Below are 24,843 nucleotides of genomic sequence, written 5' to 3' on the forward strand. Positions count from 1 at the left end.
CAGCAATTAAAGCAGTGTTAAAATAGTTCAAATAATTCAACTAGTAGGCGTATAAAACAAAATGGCTATGAAATGAAGCTCTCTTTATACATCAAAGGGCTTGGTGCACAATAAAGATGGGCTGGATCTAACAAAAGCAGCAATAACTGGTTGCTTTTGTTACCCACGACAGACTACTTTGCAGAAAAAGGTTGTCCCCATAAGTGATTGTTTGAATTAATTTAAGCTTTAGAACTGTGTCAAACATTATGTTTGTCACAGTAGGTTAACGTTTAAACTCACAAAAAGATTGCATCTAGTGACTGACCTTTGTTTATTCAGTTTAGCATTTTTATAGAGCTGTTTTTGCAACTTTTTAAGGGGCAGCTTTTCTGTTTCTCTGCTGTCTGGATTTCCTTTAGCTATTCTCTCTATTTTCCTTCTGTTATATTGCTGTATTCGCCGCCGACCCTTCGATTTATATATGTTGAAAATGTTGAACGTCTCTTATTTGAAGTAAAATTTACAAGCCATGTTTTTTTTCTGTAGTTTTATTTTGACGTGTATTTTATTTTGGTAAAAAATAAGTTCAAAAGGTTTACGCACGCCGACGTATAAAGCTCATTGGCTCATTGACCTGTCAATCAAACGTGGGTGGGGAGTGTGGTGGATCGGAGAGACGACGGAGCTGTCAAACAGCAACAAGCGCCTGAAATATTACCACGGGCGGAACAAAAAAAAAAACAGCATCGTACTTTGCTCTTCTGTGGAAATAGGGACAGAGGGCAAACTTCGAGCCTTTGGGAATGTGGAGATTTGAACAGTCGTGACGAAAAACATTGTTTTGTATGTGTTGGTGGACCTCTGGCTAATGTGTTGTAGCTAGCTCTCTGCTTAGCTGGAGTTTTGTTGACAAACAAGCCGCTGAGCTAGTCACTGAGCTAGCCGACCCAACTTTGCTGTTTCGGGGTTAGCAGGTCGTCCTTGGTAAATACTTGCAGTCAAAGACATGGAAGCCAGCATGGACTGTTCTTGGAAGTGTTTCTTTAAAACAGATACAGGTAAGTCAGATAAACTTTTCCAAGGAGTAAAAGCCAGTGCTAATGTTTGGTTTGTTTACATTTTTGTTCACTAGCACATTACCAACATGCTATTCCAACAGTTAAGTCTTTCTCTTCTTAATGTGACAGGTTGTGTCAAGCTCTTATGACAGCATTCATTAGCTGTGTGTGGTATAATTGTTTTTTCTACGTGAACTTAAATACTTTAAACCCTTGAAGAATGACAGGTATGCAGTGGCAAGATAACAGTCTGCTATTAACTTTTGTTCAACGTGACCTTACTTAGAACTTGATAAAGATTGCTCTTTTACTTTGAATTCTCTGGTCTCTGTAGTTCACAAGGGAAAGGCCAGCAGAGGTACTAAAATGCTGAAATCTGTTTTGAGAATATGTTAACAGTTTACCCAAAAGATAAGTAGGTATATTAACTTTTTTAAGATGTCTAAAAATAGTGAGGTCAGCTCCTACTTCATCCGTGTTGCATTGTGTATATGCACACATGAACAAATTCTTGCCTCTCACACACATTCACGCATTCATTTAATACCTCCTGCTCTTCAGAGACACACTAACCCTAGCTGCAACATATCATTATAACATCACTTGAGTTTTGTTTTATTGCTGGCAACCTCTATTAGTCTGTAATCCTCTGGGACAGAGCTGGAGAGTGTTCAAGCCTCCAAACTACTGTTAAAACATTTGGCTCGAGGCTGCTTCAGAGATGTCCCATCTGTTTTGGAGCAGCAACTGGCCACATTTTACAGACCAAAAAAATTCTGTCTTTTAAAATTCCACCCTTTTCCATGCATAGTCCCTTTGATGTGGCATTGTAATTAAATGCCCTTTGGATATGAAGGCAGTGGGCTAAAGCAAATATAGTGATGAACAATGGTATTTTGCCTATTTTCCTTCTAATTATTTGCACTTAAGGGGCTTTCCGACAGGTTTATCATAGTTTTTGTTATTACAGGACTATCATTTATGATTGTATTTGTAATTCTATAATTGTTGAGCATGTGACTAGTGATGTCTAACACCGTAGCTGGAATGATGCTGAGTGATGTTTGTATTTCATGCTTTTAGCAGATGTAGGTTTAAGGTTGGTGGTTAGTATAGTGCTTTAGGCTGGGAAGATCGTCCAATATGATTGATTTTACCTGCCAACAGTATCTTATAGAATAATGCAGGTTTGCTTTCTTAAATATCATTTGCCTAAGGGAAATTCTAGTAAGTGTGGGAAGTTTATGTTGAGTCAGTTTTAACTGCTTTGACTACCGATCTGCTTGTGTGGATACAGAAGCTTGTAGTTATGATTCAAGGGTAAATTTTACTTGCTGACCTATTCTTGTCTACCCAGATATGACGACAAAGATGAATTACATGTCTTTGTTCTCACTCTTGAATGGGTAAACTACTGAAAGACTGGAAAGCGTAGAGCTGGTGCTTGTGGTTTGAGTTTTTCTTGGCACAGGTACTTTTATTTCTGCTGTCCCATTTCATCAGGACAGAAAATGAGGTGTCATTGGAGAGAACAAAGATGGAGAAGGATGGAAAGCCTTTTAAGGATGTGGCTGGGACAGAGAATGAGCTCAGAAGTTGTAGAGTAAGAGTCTAGTGTCTGTGATGTAATGCTTACGGACCAAAGCAGAATCTGTCTCTGTCATCCTAATGCTGTTTTTAGGGTCTGATCTTATGAGACCTTATCTGGGCAATGGATTGACTTCTGAGTCTCGGCTTTGGCTTAAATACAGTAGACCTTTTCAGTGTATTATATTTGAAAACTTCATCTTTCACACACTAAATGTCTGAATGTCATCATTCTTTTTTTACAGCTGTTTCTCCCATTTTACTAGAACAAATTCTGTTCTGGTTATGTCTTGTGTACACACATCATATGGGTCAGGTTAATATGACTACATTGAATTAATAATGTGTGTGGGGGCAGATTTCTCAGAGTACATGCAGGCAGTCTGTGTAGTATTAAATAAGAAAGTCTGAATGTATTTCAACAATACGTGAGACCGATATGGAACAGTAAAAGTAAAATTAGCCATTGTTCACTTTTTATGGTATTTTAATTGTGCTGCTGTGTGATTTATGGAAATTTGTGAAAAAGTCCCTATTTGCCTTTTCAATATAGTTTTATTAAAAAGCTATAATGAAAAATTACACTTTTGCATTCTTCTTTGGAGTATTTGAATGAAACTTTTAAAACCAGACTCAACATGTTGTAATAACCAAAAAAAAAAGTCTTCTTGCCTCAAGTATTCCTAAAGGTTAGATATGAAAGCCACATTGTTTACTAGTATAGAACAGACCTTTAACCACGGACTTCCTTTCCTGTTCCCCTTTGTACCCTGCTGGTTTTGTTTTGGATGGCAGAAAGGTTCAAAACCTGAACTATTCCTTGGCTAATCTCCCATAATTGGACAATCGGCCCCTATTACAGCCATTACATTTGGGCCCATTGAGCAATAGTGGCTTGTCTCATCCATTCTAACTGTAGTCTACAGCTACAGCTGTGATTTAATAACATAACCTTTCAAGAAACAATAGTATGGCAGCTCTTTTTTTGTTCTTTTTCTGATCCATAGGTGTGGCATGCTTATGAAAACATAGACAATACTTTACTAATTTAAATTAAAACATCATCAAAGTGCCCTTTAATTATTATTTTTTCTTAATTTCTTTAGGTCTCCAAGGACTTGGCATGCATCTGTCAAACATATGAAATCACTCTCATCCTGGTGGACTCCCAAGGTTCAAGCAGTGCAAAACATCTTGGATCCAACCAGGGTTTGTCACCGAGGGCGCCCTATAGAAAATTTAAAACTGAAGTCTATGTGTGTGACATATTTTCTCCCAGGAAACAAAGTTCTGTGCTGCTGTGGAACCGTCGGCACCATTAAAACAATCTAGTCCTCTTGTCATGTGGGTACATTACAGAAAAAGGCCCATATTACCTTCACTGGTGTCACCATCTTTAACATCGCCATGGACCGGAATAAACGCAACTCGATTGCTGGGTTCCCTACACGACCTGAACGCCTCAACGAGGACAGAGACGGTATCGGAGGGGTAGGGGTCTGCGAGATGGGCATGGGTCCACCTCAACAGGTCAGTCTTTGTACTTTATATTTATGGGTTGGAAGCATTTCACAGAAACAGATCATACATTACAAAATACAAGGTTCCTGAGCAAGTATTAACATGCAAAAAGGTGTTAAACAGATGATGTTTGATTAAGTTGGAGCCAGTCTGAGCCAGTTAGGTTATCGTTGTTAAGGTGTTGTCAGCAGTCAGGAAATAAATTTTGCAATACACTGTGTGTGTTGTAAGTGTTCTTGTTATTGGAATATTGGGCTTAACAGCTAGTTGTTCAGATTCTTCAGATAAAAGTTATTTTTACCGTGTTTGATTTAAACAGCTGAATATGTTGATATCAGTGTCAATAGATATCAGTATCAATAAATAAAGTTAACATCTTCTATTTACCTTTACCATCTCTGCAGCAGTGTTCCTACAGTATACAGATCACTTACAGACTTCATTTGACCTGTGTTTACCAGTCTGTTCCCGTATTTTTCAGGTGGGCAGGGTGTGGCCATCATCCTACAGAGCCCTTATCAGTGCCTTCTCCTGTCTTACACGCCTCGATGACTTCACCTGTGAGTGGATTGGCTCTGGATTTTTCTCTGATGTCTTCAAGGTGGGCGAAGAGCAGTTATTACTTGGTTTCTCATGTTCTCTCTTTTATGTTCTCTTTATATAGACGTGCACCAGTCTGTCTTTGGCCTTCTCTATCCTGCTTATCTTTATCTTCTGCCCCTTTCCGTCTGTTTGATTAGTTCATTTATCTTTTTATTTCATTCCTTCATTTCCCCCGTCCCTCTGAAGTGTTTTAACAGTCAAATGTTTGGACACCCTTCCATTGAACTGAATAAGAAAGTGTGTCCAAACCTTTGAGTGTAGGCAGTGTAGGTCAGACAGTTTCTTAGATTGCGCATAACCATTTGATTTCTGATTGATTCTTATACCTTTGCATGTGACAAAAGTTGTCCTAGTACACTGTGGGTTTATTTACCCTGTTACTTCATCCTCTCCCCCTCCAGTCTTGTGAATGTGAATCATACAAGCAAATTGAGCCTCACTGTTGCAAAATGATCAACATCCCTCAGCAGGGAAATTGAATATTTCCTTCTTGCTTATTGTTAAGTCTGTTATTAGACATGGTTCACTTTGATTTAAATGAACACTATGAAAGGACTACTTATCTAGGAAAAGACCTGAGATACATTAAGCGAAGCAAATAATTGTGGCTTAGATAACATTTCATTTTGTTGTGAATTGTGGTAGCAAGGTATGTGCACAGAGCTTTTTTTGTGAACACTAAAGGGATAACACAGAATAAAGTTGACAAATATGGGGAAAAGAGATGTGGGAGACAGTTCTGAGTAATTAAAATCATAGCCTTGAAGGTTTTGAATGACATAAGCCAGATTCAGCTTCCATCCACATTTTTTGTTGTATTAAATCACCCTTGTTTCTATTTTTCTAGTCATTGTCTGAATTGGAATTTCAGTATGGCCTCGCAAAGATATGCCATCCACTGTATGTAACAGTAGATCGCTTTTGGATCAGTGAACTGGTGTGACATTCAGTTTCCATCCTGTCTCCCTGTCAGGCTATGACCCGGGTTGGGCTGATTAATGATACTGTTGACAGTGTCTGGCAGCTATTGGAGATGTTTAAACGTTGGGCATTTGGTTTATCGATAACCCACGCTGATCACAATGGTTTGTATTGGGAGGAAAATCAAGACATATTTCAGTAGGTTTTTTTAATTAGCCATATTAAGCAGATATTAAGTCCATTGTTTATTGTAACCCATTGTGCTCTGGGTATCCCAGCTGTCAAAAACATCCCATTGTGGGTTGTGGAAACACTGGAGCTTATTCATGACACACAGCACTGCAAATAAGTGAACTAGAGCAGCCAAACAAACAACAGCCAGCAGCTTCAATAAATGATATCCACATTTAGTGTGTGAAACAAGTATGACTGCTTTGGTTTAAGCTGTGATCAATTTGCTGATGTGCTGCGGTTTAAAAACTGCATTTCAGCTCCAGTAATTTTTGCTGCTAGAGTGAAAAGAGTCCATCTAAATCTTGTCCAAAAGTTGTCTTCTTCATGATTCTGTTACATTCAACTCTCCACTCTATACAAAAGATAAACCATTTATTAACCTATGTGGACAGGAATGTTTGCTGTTTAGCATATCTTGTGTGATTTAGACTGGCTTAAGTCTAAATATGTACCATGTAGCATTTATGTCAGAATAATTATCAGAATATGGTGTAAACATCCAACTGTCAACACAAATGTCATTGTCATTCAATGTACAAAAAGTACATTGTCATCATCAGCCTTTTGGGAAATTCCTATTTTGTGAGAAAAGAATAGTTGGTAATGAAATATAGGAAATGGCAGCATATTGATGAAAGCTCAAAGTCAAGGTAAATGATGGAGAAATGTAGGAATGAAAGGGTGGTGTGACTGTTGAAGGGGATGAAATATGGGGTTTGAGCAGAGGTTTATGGAGTTTACTGAGCAGACAAGGCTGCAGGGGAGATGAAGAGGAGTTTTCAGAGAAGAGGGTAATTTAGCGGTTTGCTAGATCTTGGGTTAGGAGGAGGAGGAAAGCAGGGGGGGGTATGTTTTCCAGAAATGTGCAGTGATGAAAAGACATATCGGAGAGGAGAGCGACTGCATGCAAGAGTAGAGCCGGAAATGGGGGTGAGGAAGGATGTTGCTTCTACTGGTATAGATGAATATTGGGGATGATGGTTTGTTGGAGGCCACAGTGAGAGGGAGAAAAAGGGGCATCAGGAATAAATGCAGATGGGGGGATGTGAAGAGTGAGGAATGGGGGGGTTGGAGGAGGACAGACGGATGTGGGGGAGGAGGCCTTCAGAAGAGTGGCCATCTGTTGTTTCTGCTGTCCTGCGGTGGAGACTGTTGGCTCTTATAGCCAGGCCCCTTCCTTTGAACTTGAACAGAGAGATTTTTGTGTCGGTGTATTTGAGACACCGAGAGACACAAACCCACAAAGCTCCCCTAAACTGTATCAGACTGCATGGCCCTTTGCAAGGTTTCTCTTTATATACTGGAGATAATAATAATAATAATATCACACTACATACAGCGTTGTCCTATATGGTACCAGTATTGCACTTTGGTGCAGTTTTGTCTCGAAGTATATATTTAACTCATTTCCGTTTTTAATGGCTTCCATGTAATTTACATTGACTTGTCCTGTCTGTCAATTTGCTTTTCTCCTGTAAGTGATATTGCCCATCTATTGTGTCACCAGTGTTCTGTGGCTGTGACGATGTAGGAGGGTCAAAACACCATTGTTAGAGGATGATCCAACACTGCCCACTATTGTAGTGAATATGACTAATAGTCTCTTTGGGCCCATATTTACATAGATTAAAGCTTTCAGAATTTTCCTAGCCTGAATTGCTGTCTCCAGAGAGAGCTAAAAAATGTGGACTGTCCAAATTATATGCTATAAATTTTGTTAAATGATACATAGGTAATCATGTATCATCATTTTAGTTATCCACATCTAAGCATCTCATTTGTGGATATGTATGTATAATATGTGGTGTGGTTTTAAATACATAGTGTTGATTTATAGTGTCAAGTGCCGCAGCATAAACAAGATCATAGCTCTCATACTAATGTGACAGTAAGTAGTTCTGTTTTGCATGTACTGTATGTTTGAGGCTTCTAAATGGTTCCTTGTCTGGAGCTCTTGATAATGTTTGAATAAACCCTTTGTTGCAGACAGTTCTCTACCTACAGACACAGGAGTATCAGTTTAGTCATTTCGAACTTCTGGGTTAAAACCGGCATCATGGTCTAAAATCTGCTGTCAGGAAGTGACTAAGCAAGTGTACTAGCTAGATCAGTCATTTGATGTGCTGGCTTTTGTGGTTTGTAGGTTGATATTTCCTATATGCGTGCATGCATGAGCGTATTCAGAAGAATGTCAATTCTTGGTAAGTAATGTGCTGCATTAAAGCCTCTGTGAAACCTGTGGTGTGAAGACCTACGGTCACCTTTCTCTTTTAAAGTTATGGGCAATGAATATACATGCAGCTTCATGCTCTTTGGTTTTAATGTTAGCCATGCTCGCATAAAAAAATCTAATCTATCCAGTCAATTGCAACAAGATATTATTAGACTTGAAAACAATATTATATTTCTACACTTCCTGTGCATAACCCAAGGCATGCTGGGAAAGGCTCCAATGAACCATTGATGGATAGATGGATGGTATCATTATCTGACAGATAGGTGGAAACTAACGCCCCAGAGCACACAAAATTGATTGTGCAGCACTGAAATGACACATCTACTTTATCATGGCTGGTCAGCATCGAGTGACCTCATTCCACTTCTCTTATATGAGCTGTCTTCCTTTTCTGCTTCCTCTGGTTTCTTGCTGCATGAGCCAGATATTTTTACAAAACTATGAAAGAGCAGTATTTCCAGCTGTTCACACATAATTATCCAAGATGATTTTTTAATAATTTAATAATAGTTATGATAGCCCAGGCATTGGGATTAAGCCTTTTTTGTTGTATTTGCAGCATGTTGATTATTGATTATTGATTATTATTTTTCATTACAGGTACGTCATCGAGCTTCAGACCAACTTATGGCTCTTAAGATGAACAAACTCAGCAGCAACAGAGCGAACATGTTGCGAGAGGTCCAACTAATGAATCGACTTTCACATCCAAACATACTCAGGTTGGTAACTGAAAAAATAATTGCTCTAAGGAAGTCACTAAGATGTGTGAATTTTATTTAAATTTTTTTAAAGAACCATTAGAAACCATCTTTAAAACCATTTTAATGTGGCTTATAAAACAGAACAAGCACAATAAACATTATTCTTCCCTTTGTTGTTCCAGTAGATTATTGCATTATCATGTAACATGAACCACTTTATAGAAAGTGATTAGTCCTGGTGTAAGAAACTAATTACTGGTTCTGATTTCCTTTTAGCACTTTTAATGGCCAAATCCAAAAGCTCTGTTATATATCAGATTATGGTAAGACATTCAGCAGTAAGATGCCAATAATATCTCGGAACAAGTTCGCTTTCGTAAATTCCCAATAGGCTTAGGAGTTTTAGTTCACTCAGGAACTGCTACTTTAAATAAAGGACAAATCCTCTTTAGGTCCACACAATGTAACACATATCTCTTTGGTAATATATGTTTTCTAATACTGTCTACTTCTGCCTTTACCTATTACATTTATTTTTTGCCGCACTAGTTCATGAGTCTGGTTGTGACTCGTTTCCTCTGGGGTTTTCTAGAAACTGTGTCAAACACAGACCCTGTTAACAATGGATTTTCTAAACTGTCAGCTCCTGTTAAAGCTGCAGCAGCTGCCTGAAGGGAAAAGCAAGGAGAGCCCTTTCTGTCAACAGGGAGCAGGACAAGGCTGGGGAACAGTCATGTTCATTTTTAGAGGTTCTGGTTAGTGATTGGTCCCCTTACACCTGGACTGTGGTCCTAAAGTGGCACTTTACTTTATGTTATGTTTCCCTTTATTTCACATTAGTTTTTGATTTTGTTAAAACCATCAGCTGCAGAGTTTTCAGAGATGATGCGTAATGTTGTAAGCCAGCCCATCACAAGTAAGCAGACATGCACCGTATCTTTGGTTAAACAAAATAGACCTAAATCCAACATTGTGTGTTTAATGTATTTACTAAAACTCTGACTGAATTTCTTTTTGTTTTGTTTTTTTTTGAACAGGCGTGAATTTTTTGTATCCCATCTCTGATTACTTAAAACATAGCATGGTGGAAAACATGGTGTCTATTTTTTAAAACATGAAAAATAGGCAGAAAAGCCAAACTGTGCTTCATATTCTGTTGGGTATGTGGTAAATCTAAGCATTTTTAAAAACAGTCACTGTAACTCCCCAGAATAGAATCATTGTTAATTATTTTCTTCTGAGTGGGAGAGTGTGTGTGTATGAACATGCACATACATGCATAAATACTGGTGTGCATACTTGTGCATCCACAGCGTCTTTTACAATGCTGTCTTTGTTGAGCATGCCGAGAGGATTGTGTGTGTCTGTGTGTTAACAAGCAAACACTGAGGAGGCCATTGTTAGTTTAAGTCCAACAGGGACCCCCAAAGTTGACCTTTTAATTGCCTCTAGATTTATATGGCCCTCAAGCGTTGAAGACCTCATAATTCCAGAGCAGCAACACAGTTGATTTATTCATTTAAGTTGAAGGAGAGCATGGTTCTCTCGGTGTTATGGATAGTCTCCATGGGCCCATAAAGATTGTTAAAACCCACCAAAAACTGTGTCAGGAATGATAACCAAGCTAATACAAGGCAGTTTAGGAATGTAGAAATTGATAATCAGGGTAGAGAAAGACCTGGTGGAATGCACATGAAGCAGTTGAGCAGTTATTATCTCCCCGTAAGACCTGTCTGTTCTTGCCCAGTGGAATTTTAATGTTTTCTTACTTATTCTTCATGTCTTCAGTGTTTACTCAAACCACAGAAGTTCCTCCAAGTGTGTTGTTTTGATGATACCACATTATTTACATGTACATGGCCCTATAGAGTAACAAGCTACAATCTGTATTTTCTAATAATTCTAATAAATGTCCTGTTGTCGCAATGTAAAAAAATGAGACAAGGATTCAGTAACACTTTCATTTTGTCTTGTCTTTTGTGGGTTTGTAGGTTCAAGGGAGTGTGTGTCCACGAGGGCCAGCTTCATGCTCTGACGGAGGTAGGAGATCACATACAAACACATCTTTTTCACATTAAAATTTCCATACAAGCTAGTGATATGTGAGATCAACATGTGTCTACCAGTGAGAGTTAGTACACTGGTATGCTAACAGTATGTTCCAGTGCTACGTTTAAACTACACGTGAACGTGAGCACAGAGACTCGTGGATTATATGATATTCTCCTGAACATAATAGAAACAAATACAAGTGCGCTTTTGTTTATGTTTCTCCTTTTTTCAGGTTAACGTCATTACATTCACAAGCACAACACAGTAACTCAACAGCCAGAAAACTAAAAGAACTGAATGTTCTTTAATGGGGGAGGGAGAATTTGATACAGTAGCTAATAAGGTTCTTCACAGATGCTTAATATTAGGGCATACACCATTAGGGTTACAGTGTGCAATATTATCAGGCTGCACATAGCCTATATTTAACCCGTGTATGTTTGTGTGTGTGTGAGAAAGAGAGAGAGGGAGATGTCTTTGGCAGTGATAATAAATAATTAGTCACAAAAAAATGCTTGATAATCACTTGATGTATTATTTAGTTCCTTAATGTAATGGCTGGTTGGACTGGCAGTCTGGCTGATTTGGAAGAGAAATGAGAGGAAAAGTACAAAAGGGGAATTTAACCTAAAAGAGAATTAATGTGACATTCCTGTAGAAGTGAATGACAGACAATCAATCAGTCAACTTAATTTTTCAATGAAACGTTATAGTTCTAGCTTTTCTTGCATTAATTTAAAACAATTCTTGGTGTTTTCAAAAATTGGTCAGACAAAGAATATGAGAAAATATTTAGGTTCTGTTAAATTTGGATGCATGTTTGTCATTATTTTCTATAATAATGTTGGGATTTTTTAAATGCTGCTTTCTGTGCCTTGACTCTCATTCAGTCTCACTCACACACTGATGGCAAGAAGTTACCATGCAAGCAGCTTTGCCAAGGACACTTAGACGTAGACAGGAGGGGCTGTGGATCAAACCATCAACACATTAGTGGGCAACCTGCTTGACCTCTTGAGCCACATTCGATTAATCGAGAAAGTAATCAGAAAATAATGTAAATAATCACTGTTTGGAAATTTGACAAACACTCCTGAAACTTTCTATGGCTTTATAACTGAGCGCATCTAAGGATACCGGTTTTATATGCACAATCTAGTTTTAGATTGTGATACTGTAAATATTTTAACAGACACATAAGTCTGCAGTAAGTCTTGTTTTCGTGCTGCAGGGTAAAGAGATCCTGTTGTGTTGTGTCACAACCAAACCGAATGCCCTGACCCTGGTAGTAGCCTCATGCTGTTTTGTTATCTGACCCCCACTATGAAGCTCAGCTCAGAGGAAACGGAGAATGACATTACTGTATGGCCACAAACCACCTCCAGAAACACTCTTTCTCACAAAGTACACACACACACACACGTCTAACACAAGTGTATAGAAATAAACAACACTTTAATGGTATATGTTGTGCTTAGACACTTAATAAATGCATCTGAATTTGTAGTTTATGGGGAGTGAAGTTAGCATTAAGAGCAGCTAGAGTCAAGAAGGTATGTGAAACTGAGCAGTGCAGCCTCCATTGATTTTAGTTAAACTCCTTTATTGCTTTTTGTACAGCATTAATTGTTAATTATTTACAGATCTAAAGCATCTTGTTATGTGCATGAATGTACTAACATCAGTACTTTTACAACAGATTGGTCCCAGGTTTTAAGTTACATTATAATGTAGAAATGCTGCAATCTGTAAATCCTGTACCACCATTGGATTAACATGTTCACACGAGAATGGGCCTTTGAAGACCTAGAAGATGTAGAGGATGTTTACAGTACAGAGCTTTGTTACGCTCTCCGTTTAATCTAAATATAATGCACCTTATAGGAAATGCTACTGCAGTAATCTGGCTAATGATAAGTCATGACCCATGGCAGGATTACACTGCTGTTTGAAGCTACTCCCAATCCCACAAAGATTCTTTTGTTTGAGGCTTTCCACGGTCTTTAACCTGAATCACAGAGTGTAGCAGAGCAGTTTCTACAGTTGTAACCAGCTGTATGTTTCTCATTTCGTCATTACTCTACATTATACATGATCATGGCAAGGCTAGCATGGCTCAAACAGTGTGACCAGTTATTACTGTGATATATCAGTAACTACATCACAGGATAAAGCAGATTTCAGATAAAATTACTATGCCTGAATAGAGGCCTTTCTGAATGTAGCTTTACTCCTATCCAGTTGTTTTTGGTGAAGGTGAAGTTTTCTGCTAAGCCATGTGATTTTTATTTTGGACCAAGCGCTCCCTGCATATTCAGTCAGTATGAGAGTAAATTGGGTGCTGTGCAAATCTTAAATTAGATGATAAAGGAAGGAAGTTGGATTAGTCTGAGGTTTAATTGTCTCCATTGGAGTTTTCCCCTGTTGTACCCCTCACCCCCCCAGAACCCCAACAGACGGACAACAGATGTTGAACTGTGTGGCTACTGAGGAATTGACGGAACAAATACTGTATTCCTCTGTCGTCTTCAGTGGGGATGTGTGTGAACTGGGTACTAAAACTACTCAGGCAGAGAGCTTAACCTCTTTTTCAGGCGGGTGGGGGAGGTCATATTTCATATTGTTGTAGCATTTCACAATAAAGGCGGTAAATCATCATCTGATTACCCTTCAAGCTATAATGAACTGTTGTCTCTGAATGGTTATAATTCAAAATTGAATTGAAAATTTGACACCTACAGAGATATTTTATTTAGGGTTCAAGGGAAAAAGGAATTTAAATAGAGTCCTATTCTTAAAGGAAAGCAGTTTAAATAATGCAGAATGTAGATTACATGTTAGAAAATAGCCAGGTACTCACTCTCCGTTAGGGAACACTAGACATTATTACTGGAGCCGTAACAAATATCAGAATAAGGCACTCAGGCACAGATCACTACAATATAAATACATTATGTGACATACCTTTAACATCTCAATGTAGTCAGTATGTTTATATTGTAATACTAAACTCTAAAAGTACTTAAAATTCACGTATTCTAGAGAGATTGCTTGACTAGACATAGATAAATACTTTATTCATCCCCCATGGGGGAAATTCAAATTGTCCAGCAGCTCTTATATTTACTTTTACACTGAAATTTCACTATATACAATAAACAGATAAAGGCACCCAGTCAATAACAAATAGCAATATAGACATGGAAACCTGCATTTCAGCTTGAAAAAAATTAGACACCATATTGAGTCAAAGAATAACCAATATTAAAATTTACTTGTTCAGGTTTCATCTTTTATAAGATCCATTCATACAGCATTCTGCATTGTAATAATTGATGGAAAATTCAGTTGTGTGAAGTAGAGACCTCCTCCCTCAGTCCCCTTTGTCCTAGTTCTGTCATACCCATAACCACACCTCAACCTGACCATCTCTTTATTCCAGCCCCACTCTCTTTAAGTTAACCTCTGTTGTTCGTGATGTGTGACATGGGATTAGCCAGTGTGTTTGCATGCAAGCAGCAAGGTCAGGCAAGTTCTCTGGATCAAAGCTGACAGTCAGAGTGAAGGACCCTTGATACTTTTAAACCCACTGAGCTGATTTGCCCTGTTGGCTGCCCACTCTTCAGACCATGAGATTATCAGACGGAGACATTCATGTAGAGAACCAGCCATTTATTTATCCATTCACATTAGGTTGTGTCAATGTTTCCTTGTCTCCAGTACATCAATGGTGGAAACCTGGAACAGCTTCTAGACAGCGACAAACACCTGAGTTGGCCCAGCAGGGTGAAGCTGGCCTGTGATATTGCCAGCGGTCTGGCGTACCTGCACTCTAAAGGCATATTCCACCGGGACCTCACCTCCAAGGTTAGCTAGACAAAATTAAACCACAGCTAAAAATAAAGGTCTGCTTGTGTCCTCAGCAAAACAAATGTGTTTTTAATATATAAACATCGTACTGTTTTGGTCACTTATGCAGTATACCTAAAATAAACAGCACTGTTACTTTAAATGACACTTACTTAAAGTAATTGTAACATTGATGTAAATGCCAAAAACAGAACAGAAGTTCAGAGGATTTTTCACTGACGCCGCTGATGATGATGATACTGAATTTCCATAATGCACTAATGGTGTTTGGTCATAGGAAAATGAAGCAACCTCTGAACTTCAGACTTATATTTTAGATATAGATATTAAGCTCTTTTAGTCCCAGACATGCCAAGAACACAGCTACTGTCAAATGTGATAATCTGTATCAATCAGCTTCTAGTTTTGATGAATTGGTTCTTTGATATGCCCATCCTTTCTGAAGGGGAAGCATATTGAGAGTTTTGTTGCACTGGATTAATGTTTCATAAGCTGCCAAACATCCGTTTTTCAATGCTATGTTACACAAGGTTATAAAAATATTAGCAGCGCATGCACAGTAGCAGACAGTAGCATTTCAGCACTGCTAAGATAATATTAATGATCACTGTAACAAAGGGTAACAGCAGATTTACAGACAGGGCGTAGAGCAAGGTAGCAAATCCTATAGCAATGCACACGGAAATGTCCTGCTGGTTCCCTTTTTCTAATGTTCAGAGAATAAAAATCTACTTTAAACTAATAATAAAAGCTTAAGTCTAAGTTTAGATAGGAAGTGGAGGCTTGACTGATATTGCTAAGCCATGAAATGTTTTTATATCCACACCATGTTGGAACTTCCTCAACTGAAGGTGTTAATATTGATAATGTTTTTCTGTGCTCACAGAACTGCCTGATCAAATGTGATGACAACGGCTACACAGCAGTGGTTGGAGACTTTGGCCTCGCAGAGAAAATCCCCACTAATCTGTAAGGACTCTTCCACTGATCATTGCACTGCATAAATGTAATGAGTGTTGGGAGCTGTGCAGTTTCAGCTTATTTTTTCCTTCTCCCTAGTGAGCAAACATCAGTGCAGCTTTAACAATTCATCAGGATTCAGAAGCCAAACCTTTGGCCATTATTGTGGCCCCAGTGCAAAAATACTGCACTTGGCTCTAAAGGCTACCTGATAGCTCCAGTACTTAACTGCTTCAATTAATGTTTCTGCCCTGAACTAAATTTGATTTATTTCATTCATTTATATCAGGGCCTGATCTTTTTATTTACACGAAACCTGTAAAGATATAGTGTGTCACATCTGGTGCTCTTATTGTAAATGGAAGATTTCAGGTCAGATCAGGTCAGTTTGTCAATGTCTGCTCAACACTAGATCTTTATTGTTCGTTTCTGTTTTTGCTTTTATAGCTATTTGTAACTCACTTGAGAGTGTTCCTCCTCCTCATACCAGGCACAGGGTTATTTATTAACACATGGTCAGGCACCAACATTACACTGACATTCTTCACTTCAGTGTTTTGATAACAGGAGGGTTTTAGTTTTTAATGCTCCAGTAGCACAAAAAAGAAGTTATCATTTCTAAAAATCATATATATTTTAGTGAGAAGGTACAGCTTGGCAAGAAATGACACAAATGAATGATGTGAGTCTGCACACAAAAATCTGAGATGCAGACTTTTGTCTGACATCACCCAGTCTAAATATAAACAGAGCAAAAGCAAAGGAGCTGACAGTATTAGAGAGTAAGGATTATTATACACATCATCTGACATCTAAAACTCATAAGGTAAGACAAGCGTTGTTCTCAGGCTTGTGTAATTCAAACAGACGGTACAAATTACTTCACACCCACCCACAAACGTTCATTAACAGGCAAGCAAGAGATCTACTTCCTATATCAGAGTAGACTTTTCTTCCTCCTGGTTCACTGGAGGATTATTTCAAACCAGTGTGACATATTATTCATCATACACACAGTAGATACTGAGTATGCTTTGCTGTTTGTTTAAGTTAGATGCACTGTGTAAATGTGGTGTCATCACATTATTCAACCAGGAATTCAGAGTTCACGGTCTCCCTAACCCACAGATGCATTCCTCATTTTTATGTCGTGTGTAATCTGTTGAACATTGTATGTGTGTATCGTTTAGGGCTGAAGGAGAGAAACTTTCAGTTGTTGGTTCTCCTTTCTGGATGGCTCCTGAGGTGCTGAGAGATGAACCCTACAATGAGAAGGTAGTGTCATCAACTTTGACCTCTGACCTTTACCTCTGCAGCAGTTAATAGCAGGCATTGGCATAAGTTAAGACTGAATAAATTAGTTTTGCTTGAACTTAATCTCCAGGGGAGTTGGATCTTAGAGGGAGAAATTATAAGATTGATTATTTGTACATGATGCAGATTACAGAATTGTATTGCAGATAATGGAGTATGCAGTAAAGAAATGTTGGGGAATTTTAGTGCCATTTTACAGTTCACAATTTTTAGAAACCTACACGTGTATGTTCATTTTTATGTGTTCATGTGTTTTAGGCTGATGTATTCTCTTATGGAATAATCCTGTGTGAGATCATTGCAAGGATTCAGGCTGACCCTGACTTTCTTCCTCGCACAGAGGTGACTGCTCATCTCCCTTCTTTTCCAGCCCACAACCTTTTAATACTTAATCTTCATGTTTGCCTTGCACACATGTTGATCTCTTGGTATCCCATAAATCTTGCGCTGTTGACACAGTGAAACATCCACATCACTTGTAAATGTTTTTCAACCCATTGTGACAAAAGTATAATTGAACTTTGAAAATTTTGAAGTGGGACACAGTGTACCCTGTCATTATTTTGATCTCTGAGCTCGTTCTGTGTGATTAGTTTATAAGTAACAAGTTAAAAGTCTTAATATTGTGCCTCTAAGCCAGACTTAGTGAATCCCAGTTCAGAAGTGGTTATTAGTCTTTGATAGTCCACAGACAGCAAAGGACCTGGCAGTCAGCAGGACTGTGTCAGAGGAATTAGTCTGACATGACACTGGCTTTGGCAGAAGAGTTACAGTATGTCAAACTGATGAAGCTATGTCCTTATCCTTTTTGGTCAGTGTGGTACAAATTATTTATTTTTGTCTCTCCTTCTTGACCAGAACTTCGGCCTGGACTACCACACGTTCCAGCACATGGTTGGAGACTGTCCGGCTGACTTCCTCCAGCTGGCCTTCAACTGCTGCAATGTGAGTCCAGCACACCCTGTCCACTGCCCACTACGTGCCAGTTTTTTTTCTCTTAATTAGAAATTCTCAGCTCATTGTAAGAAGGACAGACAGCAGACGGCAGTAGTCCTAATGTGGCTTGTAAAGTTGGTGCACAGTGGTTACGCTTTCTCATGTTTCAATCTGTAATGATAAACTGTTTATGGAAAACTTTTATGTTGAGACAAAAACATTCTTATTAAAGCTGCCTGGGTTTTTTCATTTAATGTTTAATTTCTTAAGTAATTTTTATTCGCTGGTTAATAAATGAAGGGGCAATCCTATTACCAAAATAATCTGATTTACTGTAGCTCATTATCCAGGGGGTCTTCTGTTCTTAAAAGCCGGATCAGTTACTTGGCAGATTCAGTTTTTCTCAACATTGATTAAATCATTGAATTGTAAATTCATTAACTAAAGAAGTGATGTGGAATATTATAACTCATACCAAATCAAATATGTTTGATAATGGGATTTGTTCAGAGTAGCTTTACCTATATCACATCTTAATCACTAGAACAGTCATTTTATTTACATAAACCCATGGGGGACTGAGGGAGCACCCTGCAGATTGATCCCACATTGGCTCCTTCCATCCCTTCTTATCCTGTCTGTTGATCTTCCTTCCGTGTCTTTGTCCAGAGCACTCCAATCTACATTTGTTTTATTAATTGTTAATTATACAGTTTCTCTTTATCATCTCATTTCAACGTTTGAATGTCTTAGTCATATTTTAACCATGTTTGTCCTTCATCTTGTTTTTCCACTTTCGTCTTTTCCATGGCAGCAGCCTGTCTCTCTTTCACTGTATTCTTTATAACCTTTAAACAGTTTGAAATAGGAAGTAATCCTGATGGAGTATGTTTACCTTTTCCATAATAATAATCTAATGTCTGCAATCTGAAACTGCTTCCACATCATGTTACTGCCTTTGTATTTACTGTAAATCTCGTAGTCATGCATCAGGTCTTCTTTTTTTCTCCCCCAGATGGATCCTAAACTCCGTCCATGCTTCCCAGACATCGTCATGCACCTGGAGGAAATTCTTGCACACCTTAAAGTTGAGGAGATGGAGCATGAGTGTGTTTCGCTCAGTGGAGACATAGACAAGAAGACTATACCCAAAGGTATAATATTGAAGAGTCAAAATCACACTTTGGATTTGGATTCTTTGTAGTTTTTAGTTTCAGCCTGACTGTCACTAAAAGTGCCCTTCATTTGTTTACAAAGGGATGTGGTAAGGAGGGGAGATGTAATCTAAGCCATTCAGCAGAAATGTATCTTCTACCCTCAACATACTTTCTCTGTTTGCACTCGTTTCTAGTCGAGCAGTCAGCCAGTCAGTATTTCATTTGTTAACAAATCAGCATTTGCAAATTCAGTCTAACAGACCAGACTTAAAACCAGTTCCTCTTGCAAAGCAACACCATTGATTTCATGTTTATCCAGTCAGTTACAAGCAAACTGTCTACACTGTCCTCACACAAACATACAGCCAGGCTTGTATCCCCTTTTCCTTGGAAGTTAGACAAATACAGTATGTTCTAATATTTATCTCAGTGTCAGTATCGCACCTCAAAGAACTGAAGCCTGACCAGTCTTTGGCTGCTGATAATATAAATGTCATCTTGACTTGAAGAGGAAAACTGGTCTGAGATGAACATTCCTATTTTGAGATACTTGATCCATGCAGGCCCAGGTTTCACTTCTAATTTGGTCCAGCATACAGCCGCCTGCATGTCTGACCCTGTGATGTGTGGTTCAGACGATCCAAACTGCTTAATTTCCTCAGGATAACCCCGTATGAAGAAGGAGAGCTCGAACAGATGATGCCATAAGATGCAGGGGTGATTTATACTTATGACTTGTGGTTTCTTGCAGCTGGTGTAGTGTTGTAGATCAAGATGAAGCTAAGAGAACACATAAAACCCCGCCTGAGCCTGCTGACATAAGAAATAACTCTTATGTACTGTAGCTGTTATTGTGTGGAAAACATGGCCTGGATCTGACTCCTCGTCTGCTGTCGATTGTTATGTCATGAACTCCTCCTGCTCCCACCCTGCCTCTCTGTCCCCCTCCATCTCCTGCTCAGTGTTTACCCGATACCATCAGCATTTCCTGAGATCCAGGATTATGCTTATAGTAGCAAACATTTTGGTTGCATAACAAAAAAATTTTAGCCACATATTTTTCTCAAAAAGAGGAAGCTATTTGTGGTCATAATGAGTGACATGTGTAATTCTTTCAGATATTTTCTGCCACAAATGAGATACGTGACCAACAACAATAATACCTTGACACTAGAGAGGAGGCTAAGATGATGTTTTCTTGGTTGACTCATTTGTTTACAGGCAGCAACACTTATGTAAAAAATCTTTGTTGTTTCTGTGAACTGACGTTGTTTCTGTGTGAATGCTGAATGAACAATGTGAACAATTGCTGGAAATGTGTTTCAAGTTTTTCAGACTTTCAGCTGACTTGTACTATCCTTTATTCGAATGTTTTGATTTGGCTGGTACTGCCACCTGGTGGTTTTATTAGTTTCTATTTTCAGGACACTGATGAGGATATAGACCTGTAAGCTATAAGGCAAACAATCTTGCGCTGTCTTTATGTTCCAGGTGAGAAGATCCAGGGTTTCAAGCGACTGAACCCTCTCGGCTTCCAGGATGACAAAATCCCACCAAAATCACCCCGCCCTCGACGGAACATCTGGCTCAGCCGCAGCCAATCGGACATCTTCTCCTGCAAACCAGGAAGAAAAGTGAATGTCCAGGACCCTTACTACAACCCCCCCACTGTTCAGCGATCCCCCAAAGCTAACAAGATCAATCCATTCACCGCCCGAGAGGACCTGTGCGGGGGCAAGATTAAGTTTTATGATGTGCCCAGCAAGTCCGTCTTCTCACTGGTGTTTGACCTGCACTCACCTCCAGGGACTGTTTTCAGTAACCAGCCATCTGCTCATGGACCTGTAGGGCCCCAACAGGAGGCTTCTTATTATTGGCAGCAGCTGCCAGGAAGACAGTGTCACTCTTTACCAGTGTCCCCCCAGCTGCCCCGCTCCGAGGCCTGCAACCTGGCTGCTGCTCTTAGCTCCAGTAACAACGGTTCTTTCACGTGTAACTCCAGTCAGCTTTCCACAACACTGCCAGGTGAGTTGTGCGAAGAGGATGTTTTCTTAGCAGTCCCACATTACTTGGTGTTAAAAATTGGACTTCACATGACTTTGGATGTTGTACATGGCTGCTGGTTTTACATCTACATTTGCTTTTGTCAGTTGGTATCTTATTTGATGTTGATTTTTCACTTCTGATCACTGGATTGAAAACTAAATAAACACAAAGTTGAGTTTATATTGTGGTTTTTGCACATATTTAATTGTGTGTTGTGCAAATAGTATTAATAAACATTAATAACATTACTTCTGTTATAAAGCAGCTTTGTTATATGTTGTGAACATTAGAAGATAAGCAGTATTCATCCAGTCTGTCTGACTCAGTCCTTTGCAGGTAAAGGTATGAGACAATACAGGTCCTTTCAGGTGACTTGACTGTATAATGATGTACGGATTATCTATGTTTTTGTTGTCTTCTGTTTATGCACTGCTTTAACTCAGGTGTGTGATTTTGTATTTTGGACAGACGTCATGTCCTCATGAATAATTCACCAAATCATAGAATAATTGTGAAATTATTGTGTGTGTTTTTTTTTTTTTTTTATAACCTTACTTTTTGTGCTTATTTCTTGTTTCCTCCACCTTGTCATTTATGTTGTTTGTCCTTATGTTTTCCTCTCTTGTTCTTTGCATTCATCTGTTTTCCCTCTTCTGTTTTTCTCTCAGCGGCTAACTCCAGGTCTGACGCTGGGAATGACAGCCAGAAAGCAGCGCTGAGCGTCTGGGCGAAGAAATACGTTGTGGTCGAGATCCCACCATACTGCAGGGAGAGAGGAGGGATGGTGGATGGAGAGGTAGTGGGAAGGACAGAGGGAATCGAGGATCTGTCTGGGGAGAGCTGGTCTCCGATGGTCCCCAGCAGCGAGAGAGACAGTGGAGAGGCAATGGACTGCTCTAGCAGCCTGGAGGAAGAGTAGGAAGGAGAAAAAGGGAGAGACACAAGCCTAACGTACTGTAACACACAAATGCACATATGGTGGGGGGAGGAGAGGATGTGGTTTGGACTAGAGAGGAGAACTTTTACCCCTGGATGTGGTGACGTGGAGGCAGTGGGAACTAGTGTTTAGAATTTAACCAACAAACCAGAAACATGTGAACATGATTTTGGAAAAGTAAAATAAAACTATGAGACACTTGATTTTTATATTTCAAGTGAATGTGTCACATATTGAAAGAGTCAAGCACACCTGTTGAAACAAATAACTATTTTTCAAACCTCCTGTCACCCAGGTGTGACAGAAAAGTCTCAATTTAGTACAAAAAAAATCTTTTTTCAACGCAACGGATGCTTCACATAGAGATTATTTTTTTGAGAGGCTGTTTATATTTAATATTGTGAAATGATGCAGATTTTTTTTTCTTAAAGGTTTCTTGCAGTAGGCACCTTGCCTATGATGAGGTACTGAACATCCCTTGTGTTGTGTATTTGTTTCTAAATCAAAAACATGTTTTGATACTTCCTCATGTGTTAGACAAATGGTGAAACTGAATGGGGGAAAAAAAACATCATCCGCATTTTTCTCATTGAGGAAGCTGTGCACTGACATTCAGTTGAAGTAATTGGAACTATTTGTAATAAATGTGCACCTGAAATATTCTCGAAACATGAATCAAGACATCTTAGTAACCCCAAACTAGACTGCCCTGCTAAAATACTTTACAGTAACAAGTCTTCAACTCAGGCAGCTCAGCCCAGCTTCACCTAATGTGAGTTTGGAGAGGAGACTGATTTAGGATTTACTGTGGTCTGTTCCATTCAGTACGATCTAAAAATCCTAGACCTCAGGTTGTTCAATAAGGTCACCACTCACTCACTGTCTCCATAAATCCTTTAAGGAACTTGCCAGTACATCAGCTTGGGAGCTACTTGATTACAAGTCACTCGGTTTATTAGAGGCACCATAAATCGGTCAAACAAACACTATTCAATAGTCAAACCAGAGAAATTGAGAAGACAACCTGCAGTCATGTGTAGGTGTTCCAAAAAGGACCTTGTACATTTACAAGTATTTGCTCAAAACACAGTTCGTCTCATATGCCAGACTTTAACTCATGACTCTTGCAACTATATAAAAACATCATGATGATGTGTCGTCCAAAAATTAAGACAATTACTCACTGTGACTTTTTATGGACGCAGGTTGAGAGGAGACTGGGTAAATTTTGAAACACAATTGTCCTCCCACAAGTAAAAGTTTAGTTCAGAAATAATAAAATGCACCGTTAAACTCAGGGATTCAGCCCTGCTTGGCCTAGCATCACCATTCGCTTATAGTGGCTGATGTTAGCAAGTGTTAGACATTTAGATATTTCTGTTTGAGTGACACTGCTGGGGGGTGAAAGTACTGTAAAGAAAATATCCATAAATTATATATTTGCAATGTTTAAATAGTGTAAATATGTTGACGTAGTGTTGTGAAACAGAGTAATTAGGCCCAGATCAGTGTAGGCCCAGGTGTTACTAGTCTCACTACAGTGAGGCCCGGATAAAAAACTGATTTTCTCTAAAATTAGTGTCACAAGACTTTCAGTTTCAGTTTTCATTCTGAAGAAAACGGAGATTTAGTTAAATGAAATAGTCATTTAACTAAAAGGTGGAAAGAGACTCATGTTTATTGGAATAATTATATGTGAAAAGCACCTGATGGCTAAAAGGGTTCAGCGAATCATCTCCACAACCTGGTGTTTCAGTTTATTCCATGTGACTGATGTTGAGTTTTTCCTGCTCTGGGCAAACAAAAATATCCAGAGTAGATTTGTGTTTTCAAGAAAACATTAAAGCCTTTATCACAAATAATTTGTACATGTTAACATTTGACTTTGTTTGTTGGAGTAAATTATTGTTTTCCCTTGAAAAGACAGTCCAACTAAAGTCCAAGTGGTTGGATTGTGCTTGTGCTTAATTCTTGTAGAGTGGAGTCTAAAACAGTTCTGTGTTGGCTGCTAATATTTGGCTGAATCTGGTTCATTAAATTGGTGATATCTGGACATGTTCGACATCTATTAACACACTCCAGTGAATATCTTACACAGATTTGGTGTTGGACGTCATGTGATTGTTGCTGCGTGATCTGAGACTTGAACATGTCACTGATGAGGTTCGGGCATTTCTTTAACTTAGTATTAAAATCTCTGAGTCTTGTTGGGAAATTTTGTTTAACATCCAAACCGCTGTCAGTGTTCACCTGAATGTTTTCATGTACAAACTAAATAACTGTTTCGAAATTAGGTTTAGGACTTGTTGAACCACATTTCCCTCTCCTCCAGCAGTCGTTCATGCTTTCGTTAAATCCCGCCCATCTCGGTCAGACCACTTCAGTAGAATGCACCTGTACAGTCACATATACAGTGGTCTCTTAATTACTTGTCACTACTTTTCTATGCAATATCACACTGTTCTACAGGATAAAGTATCTAATTTGATATTTATGAGAAAACCTGTTCAATGTCTTACCTTTGAATATTTGTGTTACCTGCCTTGATGAATACAGATTGAGTTGTTTTTTTTTTTTCTGACTGAATAACAAGGCTTGCCTGAGTTTCTCACGTGTCGTCTGTTTTCTTCTGTGTGACATACGAAAGTAAGAACGTTCTGTTTAAAAAGTCATATTTGTTTTAAAATAAATGTGAAACCTTTGCTTTCAGGTTTGATTTGCGTGT

At 38.8% G+C, this 24,843-nt stretch overlaps 1 protein-coding gene across 2 annotated transcripts; it reads left to right on the top strand.

The window, feature by feature from the left end:
- Positions 1-648: 648 nt before the first annotated feature.
- tesk2 (testis associated actin remodelling kinase 2) lies at positions 649-24,819 on the top strand. Of its 2 annotated transcripts, none has more exons than XM_026313979.2 (14): positions 649-1,040; positions 3,734-3,883; positions 3,987-4,157; positions 4,630-4,749; positions 8,743-8,864; positions 10,838-10,886; positions 14,619-14,765; positions 15,655-15,737; positions 16,919-17,003; positions 17,301-17,384; positions 17,901-17,987; positions 18,994-19,132; positions 20,627-21,160; positions 21,850-24,819. In XM_026313979.2, exons 3-14 carry the CDS (start codon positions 4,035-4,037, stop codon positions 22,098-22,100), a joined length of 1,824 nt encoding a protein of 607 aa, XP_026169764.1. In that variant the 5' UTR covers positions 649-1,040; positions 3,734-3,883; positions 3,987-4,034; the 3' UTR covers positions 22,101-24,819. The 2 variants fall into 2 exon arrangements, with proteins under 2 accessions (XP_026169764.1, XP_026169763.1); XM_026313978.2 differs by having other exon boundaries at positions 3,734-3,836.
- Positions 24,820-24,843: the final 24 nt, after the last annotated feature.

Source organism: Mastacembelus armatus, chromosome 17 (genome assembly GCF_900324485.2).
Source record: "Mastacembelus armatus chromosome 17, fMasArm1.2, whole genome shotgun sequence".
NCBI classification, from domain to species: domain Eukaryota; kingdom Metazoa; phylum Chordata; class Actinopteri; order Synbranchiformes; family Mastacembelidae; genus Mastacembelus; species Mastacembelus armatus.